Source organism: Scatophagus argus, chromosome 13 (genome assembly GCF_020382885.2).
Source record: "Scatophagus argus isolate fScaArg1 chromosome 13, fScaArg1.pri, whole genome shotgun sequence".
In the NCBI taxonomy this organism is placed as follows: Eukaryota; Metazoa; Chordata; class Actinopteri; family Scatophagidae; genus Scatophagus; species Scatophagus argus.
This window is the reverse complement of record NC_058505.1, coordinates 21,099,419-21,121,264: the sequence shown is the minus strand read 5'-3', so window position 1 is coordinate 21,121,264 and position 21,846 is coordinate 21,099,419. Positions and strand designations below refer to the sequence as shown.

The 21,846-nt window shown below is 39.7% G+C and overlaps 3 protein-coding genes across 4 annotated transcripts; 2 read left to right on the top strand and 1 right to left on the bottom strand.

Annotated features, from left to right (window-relative positions):
* Nucleotides 1-2,356: 2,356 nt before the first annotated feature.
* dusp12 (dual specificity phosphatase 12) lies at nucleotides 2,357-8,836 on the bottom strand. Of its 2 annotated transcripts, none has more exons than XM_046407765.1 (8): nucleotides 8,614-8,836; nucleotides 7,438-7,702; nucleotides 6,734-6,847; nucleotides 6,032-6,150; nucleotides 5,774-5,861; nucleotides 5,386-5,477; nucleotides 4,030-4,109; nucleotides 2,357-3,568 (listed from the first exon to the last, which is right to left on the bottom strand). In XM_046407765.1, the coding sequence occupies exons 2-8, from the start codon at nucleotides 7,698-7,700 to the stop codon at nucleotides 3,425-3,427; spliced, it is 900 nt and encodes a 299-aa protein (XP_046263721.1). In that variant the 5' UTR covers nucleotides 7,701-7,702; nucleotides 8,614-8,836; the 3' UTR covers nucleotides 2,357-3,424. The 2 variants fall into 2 exon arrangements, with proteins under 2 accessions (XP_046263721.1, XP_046263722.1); XM_046407766.1 differs by lacking the exon at nucleotides 8,614-8,836 and adding an exon at nucleotides 8,379-8,574.
* Nucleotides 8,837-14,166: 5,330 nt separating this feature from the next.
* On the top strand, nucleotides 14,167-16,004 carry LOC124069062 (proteoglycan 4-like). The gene is made up of 3 exons (XM_046407777.1): nucleotides 14,167-14,436; nucleotides 14,943-15,059; nucleotides 15,787-16,004. Exons 1-3 carry the CDS (start codon nucleotides 14,346-14,348, stop codon nucleotides 15,951-15,953), a joined length of 375 nt encoding a protein of 124 aa, XP_046263733.1. The 5' UTR covers nucleotides 14,167-14,345; the 3' UTR covers nucleotides 15,954-16,004.
* A 2,028-nt stretch (nucleotides 16,005-18,032) lies between these two features.
* LOC124069469 (proteoglycan 4-like) lies at nucleotides 18,033-21,649 on the top strand. Its single transcript, XM_046408661.1, has 8 exons — nucleotides 18,033-18,243; nucleotides 18,418-18,513; nucleotides 18,767-18,853; nucleotides 19,018-19,157; nucleotides 20,006-20,165; nucleotides 20,641-20,739; nucleotides 21,128-21,256; nucleotides 21,375-21,649. Exons 1-8 carry the CDS (start codon nucleotides 18,033-18,035, stop codon nucleotides 21,566-21,568), a joined length of 1,116 nt encoding a protein of 371 aa, XP_046264617.1. The 3' UTR covers nucleotides 21,569-21,649.
* The last annotated feature ends 197 nt before the right edge of the window (nucleotides 21,650-21,846 follow it).

Genomic DNA, 21,846 nt, shown 5'->3' with positions numbered 1-21,846 from the left:
CTCATTCAGATTTGTTGGCACCTGCTGACACTGTCATGCCCAAATAAGAATCTGCACGGCAGTTGCACTTGTGTTTTAAATCAAAATGCTTAGACGATGTGAGAGCTCATAAAAAAGATTCTGTGCATGGCATGTTGTTAAAAACTGTCAGGATACGGCTTAGTTGACACTGTGGGGGGTGTCAACTGATGGTCTAACTAGAGTAATATATATATATATATATATATATATATATATATTTATCATGATTCTGTTATCTAACATTGACTATATCTAAAGTTTTATCATTAACACAATTCACAACTCTGCAAAGTATAAAAGTATTTCAAAGCATAAAGAGTTGCTTAAAAAAAGTACAAGTCAACTGAACAGGTCTTAATTCAAATCAGAACATAATTTCTAATTGTTTTATATTCTATAATACTTTACTAAGAAGCCTCCATATGTTGTTGTTGTTGTTGTTGTTGTTCCCATATTTGTTTGCTGATGCTGCTGCTGTTGTCTGTTGTTACAAGCTCAATACTTCCTGCTTCGGGGGGCAGAACCTTCTCTGCTGAAAAGTAGTTCTCAGGAAGCCACAGAGGGTGTAGATGTTTACTTTGGAGATGACCTGCCATCTTGTGGCAACCATATGTTATTATAAGTAATTCAGCAGGGCCTTAAAGCTGGAGAAAACGACTTATTCATCAGACTTGGTCTTGTCCATGCATTACTTTTTCTAAAACCATACAACTGCAAACTTAAAAAAAACATTAAGCCATCATCTGATTTAGGGTGATAACTCTGATGCCTGTTTGTTCCATATTTGACAGGCAAGCTGAGTCACATCAGTCACCAAATCATCAACAAAAACATGAAGTGGACCCACTGATGGGTCACAAATGGTCCTGTATTTAAAATCCTTCATGAATAAAAGTACAGCAGGATCATCACCAAAATGTACTTCAAGTATCAAAGTAAAAGCATTTATGCAGGAACATGTCCACTGTGAAGTATAAAAACTCTGAATGATAGTGATTCATCAGTGTGCAAGCGGAATTTGATTGTTTTAGCTGGTTCAGGTGGAGCAATTTTGATACACTTCAGTAGTGTCTAGTGGTTCTCAACCTGGGGGTCAGGGACCTTCAAAAGGCCATGAGATGAATAATGGGACAGGAAACAAGGTTTGGTTTTGACTTCATTCTTTGGACTTCCTGTCGATAAAGGGTCACAAGTTAAAAAAAAACAAAAAAACAAAAAAAAAACCCCAAAAACAAACAAAACAAAAGTGGAAACTACTTGTTTAATCTTGTATTTTATAAGCTCATCCATGTTTTTGTTCATTGTGCTAAGAACTAGTGACTCCAGCTGCTGGATAAATGTATTAAAGCATTTGGATGTGAAAAGGTACCTTAAAACTATACTTAAGTAGAGTACTTGAGTAAATGTACTTCATTATTTTCCACCACTGGTCACTATAATTTTGTATTGAGCATCTTCCTCCCCACACTGCCCTCACATATGCTGGATGATGGATATACAGTAATAATATGATATGAAATATTGACAGTAGAGGACCAGCTTCTTATGGTTTGTTTTTATTGTTTTGTCCCTCTCTGTAAAGAGGGACGTTACCTTTTTATATCACAGCACTAAGAATTTTCTTTTAGATGAATTCCACTATTGAGCTTCGGCTAAAATAGAACTCACACTCCTCTAAAATTATCAGTAAAACCCATTTGACATCGAGAGATTCTGATCGTAGGATAGTTAGTCTGCAGCTGTTGCAGTTCTGCCTCTTTACAAACCAAAGCAATATAATAAATCACAGTGAATGTGAAGGAACATGATGGATTCAACATAAGAACTATTAACAATTCATAAAAATTCTGTGGAACTTTGTGGAACTCTTTTTGTATTAATCACCGTGACTGACAGATTCAAGTGACTTTATCTGTGCTGCACTTGTAGAAAACATTATGTAATTTGAATTATGAGTGAGGAATGTGGTCTGGGTTTAAAACATCTGCTTGTCAGCATCCGGAGTCCAGAACAAATAAATCTGTTGAAATTCATCCTGATGCGATCTTTGCATTGGATCTGCTGTCTGTCTGTCTGTCTGGATCTGAACCCAACTAAACTATCAGCTGGAGCGAACCAACAGTCCCTGCTGGATGTGAGGAGGAAATATGGGAACAAGAGAGCAAGAAAGACAACCAGCAATGACAAGTCAGCTGTCTCACTTGAGTTTGGACAGAGACAGACAGAGACAGCATGCACACACCAATGCAACAAGACATAAATGTTACTTAATCTCACACACATCTGTAAGATCTGTAGGACTAATTTGCAGAATGGTAGGAACAAATTAGGCTTATTGATACATACAAATGCTTTTATTTTTCATTTATTTACATCGTGTGTGTTACTGAACAGCCATCAGGCATACTTACAGACTTAGAAACAGGTTGTGTTAATTGGATCATCCTTGTATTGGGATATTACTGGTATAAAATACCTTTGCTCTAATGCGTTCAGTATGGACCCCGACAACCTTCAGTAAGCTGTTACCCCATTGCTGTTAGGGCAGCAACTCTTAACATATCAGCAACCATTCAGAGATGTCTTTAAATTGTCTTATTGTCTAAGCAACGGTCCCGATTCCATGGATACATAATGTACACTGATAGGACAAGTGCTTTCTCAATTGAGATGATGTAAGCAATGTGGTATTTTGCAAGCAAATGTGTGTAATGTGAAGGTTGATGACTCTTTTGGAGCTTTATTACTTCCTTTAGCTAAAAACAGAGCTGAAGGAGAGTACATATTGGACTTATATCTGGCCACTTGAGGGCAGTGGAAACAAGCTGCAAACACAAAATTGAAATATTATCACCATGATAACATTTATTCCAAGTGAACTTGTTGATTATTTACACATCCAGCAGTTACTAAGCGACATCCTCATTCATATGGAGTCATGTTTGTGTCCATTTAAGTTCAATATTCACTCTCTTTTAAGCTCTGATTTTGGTCTGCACCAACTCCTGAGTAAAAGATCTGTCTCTCCAGCTGCTAAATACTTCCCTATGTTCATCACCTCATCTCTAACTGTGTCTGTCTGCTGTTTGGTGCTGAGCAGCTAGTGTCCAATGGGACACTTCGAGCTTTTTATGGAAAAACGTCTGCCTGTTGTGGCTGAAGATGACACTGTGAGAGCAGTGAGAGTGATCAAAATCAGCAAAGTGGTGGGCCAGACAGCTAAACAATGAGCTGGAAGTAACTATAAAACAAAGAATTTTAGAGTTGCAATTCTTTTTTTGTCAACTTCCAACATGTCCTCTTGTGATTTTTTCAGGGCCCATACTTTTCCTAAATAAAAAAAAGTTCTTCTCATCACTTCATTTGTTGTTGTCACACTGTGTGTGTGTGTGTGTGTGTAGCACTATTTCTGTATTTTCAGCTGTCGGATCTCGTCCACTCTGTTGCGATGCAGCTGGAAGGCGGGAGTGACCCAGCGACCACACGAACACTGATCACCGCACCAGCTGAATGAGCCCAGCTTAGAGCTACACTTAGGACACAGCAGCTACAAACACACACACACACACACATACACACACACACACACACAGGAAGAGAGAAGAAGGTACCTTAAGTGCAGATAAAGAGACCAGTATGTTTTCAGTAGCATGTGCAGCATTAGCAGGCAGTGACAGGAAGATGATGATTCTCTACCTGTGTCTGCATGTGTGTGTCTGTGTGTGTATAGTACAAACATCTGTTTACATAATCACGTTGTATCACATGTCAACAAAATGCAAATCCCCACAATGTAAATCATTAAATATCAGGGTGTACACTTGCTTTAAGGTTAGGCTGAGGTTATGGTTTGGTTAAGGTAAGGGTTAGGATTAGGCAAGTAATGTTTATTGTTATGGTTAGGTGGTGGCTAAGCCTCCAGGAAATAAATGTAAGTCTATGTAACATCCCCAAAAGTGATGGCAACACAACTGTGTGTGTGTGTGTGTGTGTGTGTGTGTGTATTACCTGACCATCCATCACTCCAAGTAAAGCTTGTTCCATCCACTGCACCGGTTCAATGAAGTAAGACGTACACTGGACGTCTCCTAGACAGTAACATATTTCATGTCATCACTTACGATAAACTGTACATCCACTGTGGGTGATTATCACAATTTTCACAGCAGACATTTTCATTTACAAGAGTAGAAAAGGTACACAGCTTCTAATACCATCAACAATGGCTCTGTTCCATTCAAGTGTCCTCGTAAGTCATGGCAGCGTGACAGCGAGCCAGCATGAACGCTAACAGAACCCCGAAGCTAACGGTTCGGTGTAGCCGTGAATGAACTCGGACGCTTGCCCTTCATTTGGAGACTAAAATCCTCAAGTTGACACAGAAGGGCATCAAGTTCAAATTCAAGTTGATTACATCGCAAACCACAGCTCCGACCATCTGTTTACTGTTGTAGCCATACCGAAGACAGCATTTTCTTGAATTCTTTCCAAGAATATTTATTAGTTTAGTTATTTAAATTACCTCTGATCCTCTAAAACATTGTAATTGTATGTGTGTGCTAACTTTATGTTTGGGAAAGTACCCTGGCGAGGAATACATCAAATCTGCACCTGTTGCAGCCTGCCTCATTCAGTTTTTTCTGTCCTTCCAAGAGGAATAATCTTGTAATCAGAGCGCCTGGTCTGAGATCAGCTGTGTAGTCTGTGCACCATTGCGTAAACATCACAACAGGCCAGGACAAAAATGTCCTGCCGAGTGAGCAGCAAAAGCAACTCACACATTTCCAAAGTCTTGTATTCAACATGTGCTTACAATCATTTTATTACTTGCAACTGTGATTTTCCTGGACACGTCAAAATGCCTCCTGAGGCACTCCAAAAAGGTCTTTTGCAGACAAGTTTGAAAAACAACAATGCTGATTTTTAATATTTTGTGTCAAATGAAAAGAAACTGACTTAAACTGTCTAACTTGAGTGGCTTATTCGAATAATCTGAGTGTGCAGAGATTTTTTTTTTCTTCATGACACGTCTGCCATGAAGGCACATGAAAATAGGATGCAGCTGTTATTTGTGATTTGTGCCACTTCTCCCTGCAGTGTGAACACAGGCATAGTAGCTCTTTTGGAGCTTTCGTTCACATGGATGGAAGTTTGCTGTGTCCATATTTTAGCATGTCACTTTTGCAAATGATTACCTTGTTGATAGGTGGGACAAATCAGTAGGTCAAACTACAATAACTAACTTGCTTTCAGCACCCACCTTGCCTGCCTGCTCCCCCCGCGCCCCCCGCGTTAATAGGGTGCAGGTGAGTTTGAAATCCTTTTGGCCGGATGAACAGACAGTCGTCACGATTGTGCTCTTACCAGAGAGGTTATTGGTCTTCTTGTGACCAAAGGCTGACGCTCCTTCTCCAACTGGGTGACTGAGAATGCTGGAGTCACGAAACAGAGTTCTTCTGCAGAGGACAAGGCGAAGCTGGAGTCACAATGTGTACTTCTTAAAATGTTAAATTATTCCTTTAACCATAGTGAAAACAATGTTTAATGAGGTTTAATGAAGAGGGTTCTTTTGAAACAAATGCATCATTGTTGGCACTCAGCAACGGGTGTTTCCTTGTACCTGACATCAAAATTCAAGAAGAAAATGGCAAGGGCAACAAAAAATTCAAACTTGGACATTTTCGACTGCTCCCATGTGGGGTAAATACGATATCATCTATTCAGCCACTGTATAGACTTTTCCACCTTTCACCTGCACTTCCTGCAGCGGTAGGACACTTCAGAGGAACTGGAGTGGGCAGGGTCAACGGCAAACAGCTCCCTCGGAACATGCTGCAACTCTGCTCACACGCACGCATGTACAGATGCATGCACACACACACACACATACATATATATATACATACAAACAGAAAAATGATCAATAAATAAAATTATGAGTTGTGTAAGAAAAGAGTGTGTTGGCTGGACGTGTTTTGATCAAACAGAATTATTTTGTGTGTGCGGTTACCAGGGTACTTCTCAGTAACTTTGGTCAGTCTGTACTGTTTGTACAGAGGACTGGAGGCATCCACTTTACAATGCATGGCTTCATACAGACACAACTGCTCCTCAAAACCGCTGTTGACCCTGAAAACACATCAAGGCACTGACATTTACCTCTTCTGTGTACAACAATAATGTCAACCATTCCAACAACATACTCTTAAAAGGTATGACAAATTACAAAACAAACTATAATCTTCATTATAGATAAAGTAAAAACTGCAAAAACACTTTGATCATACTTTCCTCAAACTTGCAGTCATTATTTACTTGTATAATGTGTTATTGTTGGGCCTATTGAAAGATGAGCAGAAGAGGGGAGACAACAGTCATTTCCATACCCACCACTAGAGTGTGTGTTCCGTGTTGAGCAGCTGTGAGTATTCTTCACAAGACCACATTGGTGAATGCAGAACAAATATTCTCTTTGTGCTTTTCCGGTTCCAGATAGTGTGTATCACGTGTGTGTACAGTAGTGTATCACGTATGACAGCTGGTTGTTAAACTAACCACCATAGACAATCTCAGTTTCTCAGTCTTCGTCACTCTCTGCCTCTTTGAAAAAACCCCCAAAGCATTTGAAAACTGATTTGGCTGTGGATTACTTTGGCAATGCTAGAAGCATTTAGGTCAGCCCCAACACACAGACACACACGCACACACTTACTGCACATCCTGTTTGACTCTCTTGAGTCTGCAGTAAGCCTCGGTGAAGCCCAGCTGGTATCTCTTCATTAGATAAGCAGTAACGATGGTGGCACTGCGACTCCGACCAGCCTGGCTGACAGACGCATGCACACACACACACAAATGAAAAATTTGAAAGTCTTTCAAAATACGAAATAAAATCAAAATGTATGTATTCGTTCATAACTTAAAGGTCCAGTGTGTAGGATTTAGTGGCATCAACTAAACATTCCTTCACCTCTTCCTCCCCTCACGGTACCTGTTAAAAACGTGAAAGGCCTTCTTTAGAGCCAGTGTTCGTTTTGTCCATTATGGGCTACTGTAGAAACATGGCAGTGCTACATGGCGGACTGTGAAAGAGAACCTGCTTCCTTTGAAGATATAAAAGACTCAATCTAAGGTAACAAAAACACAACAATTTTTAGTTTCAGGTGGTTGTACACCAATGAAAACATAACTATGAATATTATATTCCATTTCTGTCAACCGATCCTCCTAAATCTTACACACTGGACGTTTAAAGACTAACTAAAACACGACACTATTGCCAGCTGATTATCTTTCATCTCCAAAACATCCCACTGAGCACATGTCAAATGATCAGCGCATCAGTCAAGTGGGCTGATGGAAGGAAACAAGCGAAAGACAAAAACAGAGTAGTGAAGAGCACACTTTGACTCTTACCAGTGGACAAGTGCAGCTCCGCCTCCATCCACAGCCTCCTGAATGAACAGGAAGCATTCGTCCATGTGACTCAGGAGGTCAGAGGTCACCTCATCCAAAACATTAATCCATTTCCTGTGGAGGTCCCCATTGGCAGGAAGCACAGGAGTGGGGTCCGTGGAGTCCACTGACAGGATGTGAGTGACGGCTGCATCAGCCAATGCCTTGCTGTCATTGAGGTCTGCCGCAGTGCCAATGTACAGACCGGGGTCCACCAGGAGCATGACTACAGAGAGAGACCCAGAGCTGAGGTTAATATCCTGTTATACACTTATGGTTTTAAAAAAGCTTCTTAACTTTTCTTCTGATCACATTTTTACACATGACTGTTACAACAGCTGTTATCTACTTAACGAACATTAAACCTTCTACCCAAAGAGGAGAAGTCTCAAGTATCTTTACTGAACTTTAGAGGTGTGTCTGTTTAGTTTTTTTTTTTTTTTTTACAATTTTATACAACATTTGTTAGATATTTAAGTGAAAAATGTGAAAGCAAAAGGATTTCATTTATTTGATAGAGATGAGCTCTATGCATAGCTTCATTTATAGTCTGTGCGCTTCATTTAAGATGATGAGATATGAATATACTTTCATTAATATCGTGGTTCTTTGATATGTTGATGCAGGAAGTGTGCAGACATAAATTGTATATTATGTCTTTATTTTTCTTAATTGATCTTTCTAGTGTATCGTGTAGGCCTCTTCCCATATGTCATATAGGCTATATAATTATTTCTATTGTACAAGTTTATGTTTTTACACAATCATCTAATATTTGTAAACTAGAGGTTTCACTGTCAGTCAAAGCTTCCTGACCTGCCGCGTCATATCCGTTTCACTTCTGATCCATCCTCACGCTGACTGTATGAATACAGGTTGAGAATGACTTAACTACTACTTACCAGAGTTTCGACGTGGCTTCTTAATGCACTATGAACCTACAGACATGTCCTCCGTAAACCTTACAGAACCGATCAAGATAAAACAAGGCCATCCAAAACACTGCGTAAAGCGCTCTACCTTGACTTTCTAATGAAGCCTGTATGAACTGAACCGATGTATCAGCATTTAGTGCATGGTGCTCCATGTTGCCAGCCTGTACACAGTGTCAATGTGTGGATACGACAGTTCGCTCACCTCGTCGGGTAACTCAGCTCTCAGTTGTTGTCACCCTCCCAATAAAACGCTCGGTTATTTCAGTTGCTAACTACCTTTACTCTGTCGTGGACTGAATAATGAGCCGACTATACTCACACAGTGTTAAATAAAAAAAAAGAGAGAAAAGAAAAGGAAAACGTGTGGTTTCAGAGGTGTTTGGTTCGTCTTTCATACTGTCCGGGCGGCAACACACGGTAGGACGCTTTTGTTCCGGTGTTAACCCGAATTACAGTGCATCCGGAAAGTATTCACACCCCTTCGCTTATAAAATTTTTTGTTATGTTACAGTTTCATTCGAAAATTGATTCAATTAATTTTCCCCCCTCAAAATTCTACACAAAATACCCCATAATGACAAAGTGCAACAAGTTAGCTTGATTTTTTTATTGACACCCTGTGAAAAACACTTTGAAGTCCCTTTGGCAGCAATTACAGTGTCAAATCTCTGAGTATGAGAGCGACCATTGGGTTCTTGGTCACCTCCCTGACTAAGGACCTTCTAACCTGATCACTCAGTTGGGCAGCCAGCTCTAGGAAGAGTCCTGGTGGTTCCAAACTTCTTCCACTTACAGATTAGGGAGGCCAGTGTACTCTTTGGGACCTTTAATGCGGCAGAAACCTTTCAATCAATCCTGTCCAAACTGTTTGTCTCACAGTTTGGATCTTGCAAATGTTTGTTCTTGTGCATCCTTGTTCTTCACCTTCACAACTCCCACTATCGACCTGTTACCCAGATACGATTAACAATCAATTTGCACTTACAGTTTATAGACTTTGTCAGTTCCTGGTTCACCTCTAATGGACAGTTAGAGAAAATTCAGTGCTCCTCACATTCACATTAGCAACATATTTGTGTCTACCTCATACTTGCACACACTTGCACATGCATGCTGCTATATATGTTAAAACCGGCTTCTTATTTAAGGTTTAGCTTATTTAAATGTGTAGTTTTATATTCTTTTATGTTCTATTTTCTGTTTAGCTTATATTCTATTCGTACTTTATATTTTTATATTTTTTATAGTCACTCACTGCTCCCGGGACCTGAGTCCTAACCATAAACATGTGAATGTGAGCTGGTATGACAATAAAGTTCCTTGAATCCTTGAATCCTTGAATCCTTAGAAGTGACATTTGGGTAAAGTTGAATATATTTGAACATGGAAGACAATCTGGAAGTTTTTCACATGAACATTACGTTACACCATTCTAATAGCAATATTGATGACAATTGTATTACATCCGAGGAAGAAATTGGTAGTCATTGTATGTGGGGATGTCAAAAGCTCCAGATGTTCTGGAGAAGGTCCTTGGAATGATTTGTAGAAAGTACTGAATGGGATGTGTAGAAATATTCTGTTTATTAGAAAGAAACAAAGGCCAATAAACAGTTTTGAAAAATAAAAAAGTGAGAAAGATAGAAACAAGATAGAAGAGAGAGAGACAAGCATGGTTTATACTCACAGATCTCAATCAAGAAATCCGGGAAAAACAGAATTTCACTTTACTTTTCGTAATTACTGTTCAAGCTATCTCTGTTGAACAAGATGAACTAACTCCTCCAAGTAAGATATCTGATTGATTTATTTTAATCTATCTGCATAGTCCTACATTGTCAAACATGTTGAGATAAACGCTGACCTCACATTTTCCTATTTGGATCAGGCCCATGTGAAAACTGAGAGTAAACACAAAGAGAACATTCCTTATCCACAAGGAAAACTAACTCCACCATAAAATTGGCTGCGGCTATAAAGCTGAAATAATGAAAAGGAACGAGTGAGGACATTGAGGGGAAGATACCAGGAGGATGAGGTAATGCAAGCAGACACCGGTCAGCAACCCACTGTCTCATCGGAGAGTAATTACAAGTGTCAACTGAGGAAAGTAGGAGCAGTAAAACTGCATAAAGTACATGTGGATCATGTCAGCACCCCACTTGATGGATTTAAAGGGATAGTTCACCCCAGAATTAAAACTAAACAATATTCCTCTTAGCTGTAGCACTTTTTATCCATCTAGGTTATTTTGGTGTGAGTTACAGATATTTTGTGATATTGGCTGTAGAGATGTTTGCATGCTCTTGAATATAATGAAACTGCTTTGCTTGTGGTGCTCCAGGAGAAAAGAGGAGTCTCATATCGGAGCTATTTTCTTTCTACTGAACTACACTGTATCAGCATGTAGAATGAAACCTGTGTCTACTCACTGACAAGATGCCTGTGCTTGTGACAGAGCAGGATGAAAACATTAAGGGCGTCTTTCTCGGCTGAACTGTAACATTAGCTAGCTTAGCTTGAATCTCATCCATGAGATTCTGCCTGGTGATATTTAAAAGAAAATAGTTGAAACTGCTCATAACAAGGTCTGTGGATTATTTTGAGTAACCAGGTTATGATGTTATTGTTCTTAGAGCACCACAAATGAAGTACCATCCAGTTCCATTACACTGAAAAGAAGGCAGACATCTCTACAGCAAATATCTCAAAGACTCTACAACGCACATCAGAACAATCTAGATGGATAAATGACTCTACAGGTAAGAGGAAAAAAAGATATTTTTGATTTTAGGGTGAACTGTCCTTTTAAGGACTAAACTCCCAATCACATCGTCAGGTTGAATGAATCGCTTTCAGTTGTGTTACGTTTGCCAGACGCTCTTTAAATATATGTTTCATAAAGTCTGTCTGGCCTCATGTTTCTCAACACCTACTAAGAGTGTGAATGTGTGTGTGAGGGGGCTCTCAACTGCCCGCCAGCATGCATCCCACAGTCTGTACATGGTCATAGTGTGGGGTGCTAATAAAGTTTTATGAGCTCCTTTAATCTGACCTTCTGACCAATCACAATACCTCAGTGTGACCACACCCCTCCCTGAGGGCTCATTAGAGGGCTGCTCATACGAATAATTGACTGTTAGAAATGAAGCACATGAAAATAGCAAAGCACATATAGTCAGCCAGACCAGCAGGTGAATGGGAACAGAGTGGGTGTGTTGATGTGTTTGTGTCTGCTGCGGTGACTCATTCACAATCTCTCTAGCAGATGGCCTGTAAGAATATCAACAAACTCATTTATAACACACCTTCTTTTAGACTAATACAAATACTTTCTATATACTACTTAAATAAAGTTAGATCTATAGACCTAATAGTGGTCTTTCATTCAAATGAAATGTCATATAGTTAGTATTGCGCACCTATAATAGGATAGGATTCAGTTCATTTGATTGCCATTTAGATTGCACAGCTGACTGATAAAACATTACAAATGTTTTAAAAATTTTGTATTATAAATGGGAACACATTCAGCTGCCTCTCTCCACACCTCTGTATCCACTTTCTACATTTTTTACCCCCCCACAAATTAATTAATGCAACAATACAGCAGCAACAAAAACCTGCACAAAAAAGAGCATCTTACATGTTGCATAATACATGCATTGCATTTTGTGCATTCAAAATGTTTTTCAGATGATTCCTAGTTCTATGTGAGCACCTCCATTGTAAAAAGTTAAAAGATCCACATGTTTGAGGCTATCTTTTGTATTTCATCCTTTGGGAGGTTTAACCCTGTCAGTTTCTACAACATTCTGGTTTTATTTGCTACTATTGACCTCCTGAAACTCATCAGTAATGCACTGTACTGTTGTAGCTGCCAAAAGTAATGTTCCATTCATTATTCCATACGTATGTCTTGAGAATAATGTGACATTTTTATGTCTCATCTGAGTCAATGCCATAAGGTGAATTAACATAAGATTAAAAGCCTTTGTGATACAGTCAGAAAGTTATGTAATGTTAACATCTGGTCTTTCAGATGAACTTATAAATTAGACCATCCATCCATCCATCCATCCATACATCCTCTTTATCCATGCACAGGTGCGGCGGGGTTGGAGCCTTTCCCAGCTGAAAACGGGCGAGGGGTGGGGTTCACCCTGGACTGGTCGCCAAGCCAACACACAAAGACATACAATCACACACACTGACAGGGGCAATGGAAAGAGGCCAGTAAACCTAAACTGTGCCACACAGGCACAAGGAGAACATGCAAACTCCACACAGAAGGACCTAGACCCAGATTCAAACCTGGAACCCTCTTGCTTTAAGATGAAAGCGCAAACCGCCTCACAGACTAAATCCTCTGCATAATTTTACGCAAAAGTTAGAAAGGTGACCAACACTAGTTTAAAAATATCTTATTATTTAAGTTAAGTTTATTATTTTATTCATGTTAACCTATGGCTGATGTTGACACACATTATGAACCACTTCACCAGAGAATATTACCAGCACTGTTCATGTTCATGGTTCTCATTCTTTTCTGTTTTCAATATTTAAAGAAACAGAGAGAGGTGCATCATATAAAGTAAATCAGTAATTGTTCCAAAAGATATTTGATTCACTCAAATTACAAAAGATGGAAACTTAAACAAATTACAATGTGTTCAAGCTGTACACAACAATTTCAGTTCAATGCGATGTGCTTTGACATAGCTCAGTTGAAGCTGAGTCTGAGAGTTCATTCTTGACCTTGGAAATTATAGTTTGAGAAATAATCCTACCTCAAGGTACACTTGTTAGCTTTTCCAGAGCTTTCTACTGCTTGTCATATTAATCAGTGGATGGAGTGTGCTCTGTTGTCATGGAAATGGTTGAGCCACAATCACATATGGAACTTCACTCATGTGAAAACAGGTGGTTGATTTGTATTGATCGATACCTCCACCCATATATGATAAAGCTTGTGTACTTTGCAATATTAGTCACTTTGGAAGTAAAATTACCCAGTCTCCTTAGATGACTGCTCTGGTCTTTACTAGTTTTGATGTCGAGAAGAGATAAATAAATCTCCAAATTGAAATAAAGTAAATGCCTCACCGAATTGACCCCTCTTATTCATTTACTCTCTTTGGCTCTTTCTGCTTATCCCATGTAGACACTTTTTATGAGCTGAACAATTGAAACTCCACCGCAGAACTGTCAAAAACCACATGACATCAGCTTTGGTTGGCTTAAGCAATTCATTCCACAAATTGGCTGGCATAGAAAATGTGTCCAAGAAGCAACAGGTAGGAGTGATATCATATGCTGAAAAAACACTTATGTATTGTACTTGAGTATTATAATGTTGTAGGTTAATTTGCCTATGACTTCATAGCAGCTTCCTATTCACAATTCCAGTGTTGCTTTCTGTAAAGCTTTCTAGACAGCGATCATTTATACTGAGGATTCATGTCCTGAGATTTTTGTTGATTTAGTGGTTCATGATTTTCAAGTGTCTGCACTAAGCAAGTAAAATGTAAAATATTACAAGCATTCTAAAATGAAGAGAAAGTCCTACTCTGCTGCACTAACATATAAATGCTGTTAAAGTAACTGGAGTGATTTGTCATAAGTTACTTTCCTTTGCGACTCTTGAAAGAGACTCCTGTGCGTAGGAGTTCGTTTACCAAGTGTAGCAAGTTTAAAGACAATCCGTCTTTGTGGTTTTTAATTAGACTGTGGGTGTAGTATGAGTGTGCTTGTGTGTGTGATGCTAATTAAAAACGTCCTGTCTCAGTGGCTTTGTCTCATATATAAGACCAACGGACTGACCGACTGATAGAAGAAGACAGAGAGGCGACACACAGAGAAGGTGACCACTGACGCTCCTTTTGTCTATCGCAGTTGTTGTTTGTTTCAGATTCTGTTCAGGCAGAGTGTTGGATGAAGATGATGATGAAGAGGATGATGATGAAAATGTCACTGTGGTTTCTATTTCTTGGCCTTGCCGTGACCAACACTGCTGCTGGGCCAGGTACTGTATTTATATATTTAAAATCCATAGTCTGGCACCTTGTGGTAACAAAACAATGTGCACAGGTTGTGTTTTAATTTACCCTTTAATATGTTCATAATGCCTTATAGCATATACCTTAGCTTGCATCTAATAATGTATTATCATAGAACTATTGTTCTTACGATATCCAATAACATCCCTCATATTTTGTTAGATGATATAGTAAAGCATCTTTATTGCAGCTGTAATATCATCTGATTATTTACTTTACTTTACTTTACTTTATATTATTTGTTACAGTTATAATACTTTGCAGTCAGCACACGGGCCAACTCTTCCAATGATGGTTCTATGGTCGCATCTAGCCAAACATATAATATTGTACTCATAATACCTTGGGATGTCTTGCAGTCCATCTGATAATACCTTACCTTAATAATGTTATGACACCATTTAATACACATGCAATTTTACATCAATGAAAACTAATTAAAATTCTACACCGACGTGCCGTCTCTCTACAGGCAGCTGTGTGGGTCGCTGTGGTGAGAATTTCTCCAGAGGCCAGCAGTGTAAGTGCGACTTTGACTGCCAGCAACATAACGAGTGCTGCCCAGACTTTCAGGCCATTTGCACCAATGGTAAGCTGCTCAGTACAAGACACACAAGATAAGATTACATAGACTTTATGATACATGGCAGCAACTGTGACTTCCTTCTATTGTACAAGTGTCCATGTCATGACAGCCTGACAGTGAGCCAACACCGAAACTGAAACAACATCATTTTTATTATTTTCAGCTGTGCTTTTCCTAATGCTTCTTTGAAGCTTATTTAATTCTTTCAAAGCATTAAAGCCTTTAAATTATGCCAAATGCTGTTTTAGCTCATATGATCCTCTTTTGTGTTTGTTGCAAATGTTTTTTGATTTGGGTGACTTTTTTTTAGATTCTTTTAGCTTGTTGTTTTGGTTTCTAAGGAACAATTCTCCAGGTTCCTGGTATTTTGACACATTTAGGTTTAGTACGTTCTCAATAGCTTCATCAAACCTGGTTTCCAACAGTCAGCTGCTTTTGAGGAAAATAAAAGGTCTGCTAAACCCACTCTACACAATTTGCCCAGCTCTAAAAGGTAGGCAGACTAAGTAAGCAATTAACAGATGAACTCAGAGCATTTAGCAGCTAAAGCGTTCATCATGTGGACAGAAACGTGAAACATCTGCAAAAGAATGCAAATGTTTGTTACTGGATGTTTATTTAGTCACACGTTAGCAGGAGTTATCTGCTTCCTGATGGCCAGAGATGGACAAACGCAGCTAATTTCCGACAGTTTTGACAGGTTGATAATGTTTGTCTGTGTTGCTCTCAGCTCAGTCCTGTCAGGGTCGCTGTGGTGAGGCCTTCAGGCGCGGTCAGCTGTGTGACTGTGACCCACAGTGCATCAGCCATAGCACCTGCTGTCAAGACTACCAACTACACTGCTGTAAGGGCACAATTACACATTATCATATATATTATATATTTAACACAAATTAGATTTAAATTATATACTAAACATGATTATACACAATGGCTAATTGTGCCTTAGCAACACATGCTCAATTGCAGTCAAGTTTAAAGACATCTAATAAAGTTTTAAGAAGCTTGGGTATGGACAAGATATCCTGATTTGAATGTGTGACACAGTTTCAGTGGTGTAACACGAAATAAACCCTGAGTACTTTTGACCACCTTGTCTCTGTTCACAGACGCCAGTCAATCAGTTTCACACCCCAGGACTTTACAGCCTCTGAGGGCTGCAGCTTCAGGTTAGCAGCAGAGCCTCCTTTTCACTGCCGTTGTTGCTTTTAAATTTTGTGTTACTGCACCAGATATCCATGCAGAAAAAAATATTTCTAACGTGCTCAATTTGTGCACATGTACGCGGACTAAGAGGCAATGCAGTAGGATTGGACAGGGAATTCAATGCATTTTTAAAATTCACAGTCTTTAGAAAAGCTTGGAACATGTTGTAATTTTTGATTAATTCTGTTCAAGCCTTCCTGTGTTCCTTGTTATTCTCTATGCTAAACTGATGTTAGATAACAGGTGTGTCCTCACAGTCTCCATATGACTGATATCATTCTCTTTTTTTCTTATTTTCTCCTCCGTTTTCTCCTTAGGAAATCGTAAATCAGAGAAGAGCAAGAAAAGGTCCAACAGTGAGAGCGAGGAAATCTACACAGGTAGGTGTTGTTCTGATACTGAATTTGTTATTGATGCAGAATGAGGGGGGGGGGGGGGGCAGTGTATCCAAATGAGATTTATTAAAAACACAGTCAAAGCCTTTTCTCCTATCTGTGCATTCAGAAATGTGTTTTTAACAAGCAAAGGAAAAAGACAGGATACCAACTGCACAAAGCAGCCTGCTCTGATGGCCCTGACCCACAAGGACAAACTCTGGGCTCACTGTATATTTTGAGATTGCTTTTTTGATAGTTTGAATAATTTTACATTTGTTGAGAAACTTGCACCACAAAAGCACAATATCAGCTAAGGTGGGTGCTGCATCGTTCAGTATATGGACGTCTTTAATGGAGGAGCGCCTTCAAAGTCTTGTTTCAAGACCTTAAAGGAAGCGTTAAACAGTCACTTTTCTTGCCGAGAGTTAGGTGAGAATTCTGATATCACTCTTTGGAAGAAGCTATGCACAGCTATGCTCACGCGAAAAGACTTGATATTGGGAGAAAGAGCTAGTCTAGTCATAAAATCCACCAAGCAGCACCTCTAAAGATCACAGATTAACATTAGTCAATTAATGTTGTGTCTCATTTGTTTAATTTCCACAAAAGTATTGAAAGGACATCCTGCGGTTTTAAGGAGGGTTTTGTGCTCGTGCATTTTGTGGCCATAAAATCGAGGGAGGCTTCATGGGTAGTGGCGGAAATTTATTGTAGACATGTGAGTGGTAAACAGATTTTTTTTTCACTTTTTATTATGCTCACACTATACTACAGAAAAGCAACAGAATGTTTCATCAAATGAATACCTATGAATACCACAGATGGAAGAAGGTCCGGCTGGCCAATAGGGTTGCAACGGCAAACTGCTGCAACCTGACTCGGGTTCAGCGAACAGCTTAACACAGCCATCTGACAAAGCCATGGCTAATTAGGTTTTATCTTCACACCCCAAAGCTGACATGTCTGACTTTCTGTTGTTTTGTTGTTTGCATTTTGCTAATTGCTTTATCACTCACATTATATGCCACTCTGCTTAATTTGTACTCACTAACACATCAGACTATAAGAACACCTGTACTTTTCTACTTTGTCTACTAAAAGATAAATGCTGTTACATTATGGTAAATATAATCATTATGTTTTATGTAGCAAGGGCTCCCTGCCTGCAGCACCCTGGGGCTCAGTGTCCAGATTCATTAGGTCTTCTCAACCCAATGACTGGCAGCTCCACTGGCACCGGCCCTCTGGTTGTACCAGCCAACACACCACAACGTGGTTAGGAATATCTCTATTTCTTATTTTCAAATTTCATTTTTTACACAAAAGATGATATTGTTTTGTCTAATTGGATAACGACAGAAAACCTTCTTCCCTTCTTTTTTTCGTAACAGGTATGAGTGACATACCTGTTGGTCTACTGCCAATGTCCAGTGCTTCCTCTTATGGTGGTTCTCCAGACTCACCAGCCCCTGGCTCCTCTCTGCCCCTCTATAGTGCTCCATCTCTGGGCAGCAGGCCCTCTGGTCCTGAAGCCGCTGGTGGAAAACTTAACATCCAACTGGTGCTGTCACCTGGGGGAGCGGCCCCGCCGGTGGCAAGTCAAGGTTAACTAAACAGAGATCATTTTGAAATAGAACATTTTTTTCTCTTTTCAATTGTATGTATGTATATATATATATATATATATATACCGTATGTGTGTGTGTGTGTGTGTGTGTGTGTATACTAACTTAACTTGCATTTGACCACACAAAAATGTAACTGTATTTTGGCCTCAGGAGGCCCAGCAGGCTCCAGGCCCAACACCCTGCAGGATGTAGCACAGGGACTGGGTCTCTCTGTGATGGAAGCAGGTTCTGAGGGACCAGGGACAGGTAGGACAAGTGGTCCTGTATATGTGTGTGTCTATGTGTGTCTAAAATGTTCCACGTTTATTTTTACATATAACATCTAAACAAATGCTTTGACCAGATCTGAATGATGTTCTCGGGTGAGGTAGAAGGCAAAGTGTTTTGGTTTTTTTTTTGGTTTTTCTTTTATCCAGTGACCAAACAAAAGTATTAAAAATAAAACAATGGCACACTGAGTCTGTTTTAACAAAGTGATTTTAAGTGTATGTGTTTGCAGGAGTCTTGGCCGATGTTGACCTCTGCAGTGACTCCCCCATCAATGGACTGACAGCTCTCAGCAATGGGACCATACTGATATTCAAAGGTCAGTATCAATGTGTTGTTGTATTGTAATATTTTGACATGTATTACCAATGTGTGATCACTCTGGGATAAAAGGTTATTCTACAAATACAGAACTTGGAAGAAATACGTCTTTAAACATACTGTGTCGGTTTGGTGTTGATATATGTTGCGTGTGTGTTTCAGGTGAGCTTTTCTGGTCAGTGGACCCAGTCAGTCGCTCAGTTGGTCATCCACAGAGGATCACAGACACTCTAGGTGTCTCCTCTCCCATTGATACTGTCTTCACACGCCCCAACTGCCATGGAAACACCTACATCATCAAGGTACAAATATTACTACAGGCTATTATTACTACTGCTGTCACCTCAACCACTGTGTCACTGCGTTATTTCCCTCACACACTGTCTCATTTGCTTTGGCGCATGTGTTAAAATAGTCTCACCATTCTTTATAGTTCTATTGTATGTCTGCACAAGGATTTCACTCAACCAAAACCATTCATTAATGTTTCAAAACCTCATTATTGTGTCAGTAAACCAGCCAACAAAATAAATAGCCGTTTTGTCATCATCCAGTCTGTTGACACCGACTGCTTACTGTGTTATACATTGAGGTCAGTTTTGTCCATCTGAATGCTTTTGGGTATTGCAGTGTACAGTGGGTAAAAGTTTACTGGGAAATTTCATTACTTTACAATACTGTAGTACACAGAAAGAGATGTGCATGTTTGTAGGTATACAGTAAATTCATGTGTGTAGCGATGTGTGCCAAGTTTGTTATTCCATTTAAAGTCATATCCAGTATTCTGTAAATTTGTGGTGAACACCAAACTAAGAGTTCAGAGATATGCTGTACACACAGACGAATTGCACCACCTGATCTTTACAAAAATGAAAAGCACATACAGATTATTTTGTAGTGGATCTCTACTTTTTGAAAGCTTATTTGTTGTACAAGCACATCTTTTGTCACACAAACTGTCTCTAATATCTGGTAAATAATACTTTAGATAATGAGGGAAAACAGTGTGGGTGAAAGTTATTTCTGAAAAACACTATGCCATCTATGAAAATATGATGTGTTATCACCACACAAGATCTCTTCCCAAAGCTCCCCGTGTTGATGGAGGTCTGAGTGCAGTAAGTAATTGTCCTCTTTGTCACTGCTCCAGGGAGACCAGTATTGGCGTCTAGACGGCAACATGGTGATGGAGCCGGGCTACCCCAAGCCTCTGGCAACTGAGTTCCCAGGTCTGACGGGAAGCATCAGCGCTGCACTGGCAATCCCAGCCACCAGAAGCAGCCCGGAGACTGTGTTCTTCTTTAAGAACGGTGAGAAATGTGTTTTTTTTTTTCATTTTCAGAGGTCATACTTCAATAAATATCTCCATCCACTTTAAACTTTGTCAACATATGTAAAACAAACAAACAGCTTGGCTGTGGGGAGGCATTGCTCCCAGTGTCTAAAACTGCCTTTCACCCCAACGCGCATTGGTGTGCAACAGCCCTAATGCTCCTTGCAGCTTTAATTATGTAATGAATGCGGTTTCATTGTATGACCTCAATGTTATTGTCCAATTACAATGGAGTAGAAGCTGTGGCCAGTTGGTCTCGACTCCTGAGCCAGCTACAGCTAGTGGTTTGTTGTATTGGTCAGCTCTTATTTTTGAATGTGTGAAACTTAAAAAGCAAAGAGCTCTCTTGTCTCTTTCCATTTATAAATGAACAGAAAGAGCTCACAGAGACAGTCTCCTTGTTGCTGTTTGAGTTAATGGACATGGCCTCGCTCTCCCTGTTTGTCCTCTAGGAGACATTATGCAGAGGTTCACCTTCCCACCAGGAAGTACTCCACCCTGCAGCAAGACTTCAAGAAGCTCTTCTCAGGGGCGTTTGACTCGCCAGGCTGGTTAGTAGTCATTAAAAAATTAACAAAGCAGTATCCCCAAAATGTTGGACTATGCCTTTAAAAGGTACAACATTGGTTGAGAGAACGTTTCAGCCAAAGCTACACCATATGGACATGGTTTCTGTACAGTAAAGAACATCCACAACAAGGCCCTAACAGCTTGGTTCTCATAACAAACTAACCACTTCTAGTATTATAATTTTACCATTTGTCATGGGATAAAAAGTAGACTGCAAAAAAATAAATAAATAAAAATAATAATAATCATGTCATATGGCCTTAAGTTTATTTAGTCAAATTAATCAAATAACTGTCAAAGTGGCCTCTTTTTTTTCCTCACTAAATTTACTTGTACTTAAATGTTGCCGTTTTCCTTTCTAACATCCAGAGGTTCTTCTAAGTGGAGAGATCAACATCAAAGTGTCCCTGAAAGGATTCCCCACCCCAGTTACCTCCGCTTTGTCCATGCCCAGCCGTCAGAGGAGAAACCAGTACGAGCTCTACATCTTCTCTGGACGTAAGAACCACCCAGACCGCGTTTTTCAGTTATTCTCATTAGAAAGCAACAGCATTGAGAGCATAGTTTGCTAACTGTGGCTGAGCTCAAAGTATGTCAATCTCTGTCTATTCTGCAGCCCTCTACTTCAGAGTCCAGATTTCAGGCAACCTGCCAGCGCTTGCCAAACCTGACCCATCTGCAGCCATCACACCCCAACCCATCCTCAGCCCTGCTGACATGGCAACCGACTCCGCCAACATGGCTCAGAATGCGAACCAACCTCAGCCAGCTCCAGCCAACTCCATCCTAGTTTGGCTGCGCTGCCCATAGAAGCAATCTGAAAAGGCAATCTGGGGCCCTCTGCTGGTATTTTCTGCATTTCTCCTCAGTAAATATGTCTAAGAAAGAAAATCAATCAAATACTTTTTCTGATATACTGATGTCATGATCTTTGTCAACTACCAGTAGAAAAAAAAAGCACACAAAAAGGTAATTTTTATTCCCTTGGATTTAAATGTTTTTTCCTTAAGTCAAAATATGGAAACAAGATACAATGAAATTACTACATGATTGCATTGCTGTGTAAAGCCACAGCCATGTTCAATGGC